At 37.7% G+C, this 525-nt stretch overlaps 1 protein-coding gene across 1 annotated transcript in view; it reads left to right on the top strand.

Moving 5' to 3' along the window:
- LAMA2 (laminin subunit alpha 2) overlaps nt 1-202 on the top strand; it is a 335803-nt gene extending 335601 nt beyond the window's left edge. The window contains exon 63 of the mRNA XM_059468183.1: nt 1-202. This exon is cut by the window's left edge and continues 61 nt beyond it. Coding sequence (XP_059324166.1) covers nt 1-97 — 97 coding nt within the window. The 3' untranslated portion in view covers nt 98-202.
- The last annotated feature ends 323 nt before the right edge of the window (nt 203-525 follow it).

Raw genomic sequence — 525 nt, 5'->3', positions numbered from 1 at the left:
AAAGCTCACCAAGGGTACTGCAAAACCTCAAGAGATTAACTTTAGCAAAGCTTTGGAGCTGAAGGGTGTCCAGCCACTGTCATGCCCTGCAGACTGATGGTCACTCAGCCAGTATGGGTCTGTTTATATAAGCACCTCAGATTACAAAAAAAATAAATCTGTATCTACATTGCATTAATAATAAAATGTCTTTATGCAAGTATTTGAGTAGTGTTTGTGGTATATTCCAGTGGCTCTTTCAATGTATCTCCCAGGAATGCATGAACTATTCCCTTCCCCCATCTCCTTCATTAAGAGAGTAACACAGTAATTTTTACCTATCTCTTTCCTTATAGCTTGAAATGGAAATATTTCATCTTTCTTGTGATGAGTGAAACCATATGTTATACAGGTTGTTCCTTTTCTATGGAACACAGGATCACAAAATATCTCAAGTTTGAAGGGAAGCATAAGGATCACCAAGTCCAACTCTCTGAAATGCTCACTAAATGCTTTTAGTGAGGTAGATCACTAAACTTGTATTCC

Source organism: Ammospiza nelsoni, chromosome 3, assembly GCF_027579445.1.
Source record: "Ammospiza nelsoni isolate bAmmNel1 chromosome 3, bAmmNel1.pri, whole genome shotgun sequence".
Classification (NCBI taxonomy): Eukaryota; Metazoa; Chordata; class Aves; order Passeriformes; family Passerellidae; genus Ammospiza; species Ammospiza nelsoni.
Note: the sequence above shows the minus strand (reverse complement) of the source record. Positions and strands in the feature narration are given on the sequence as shown.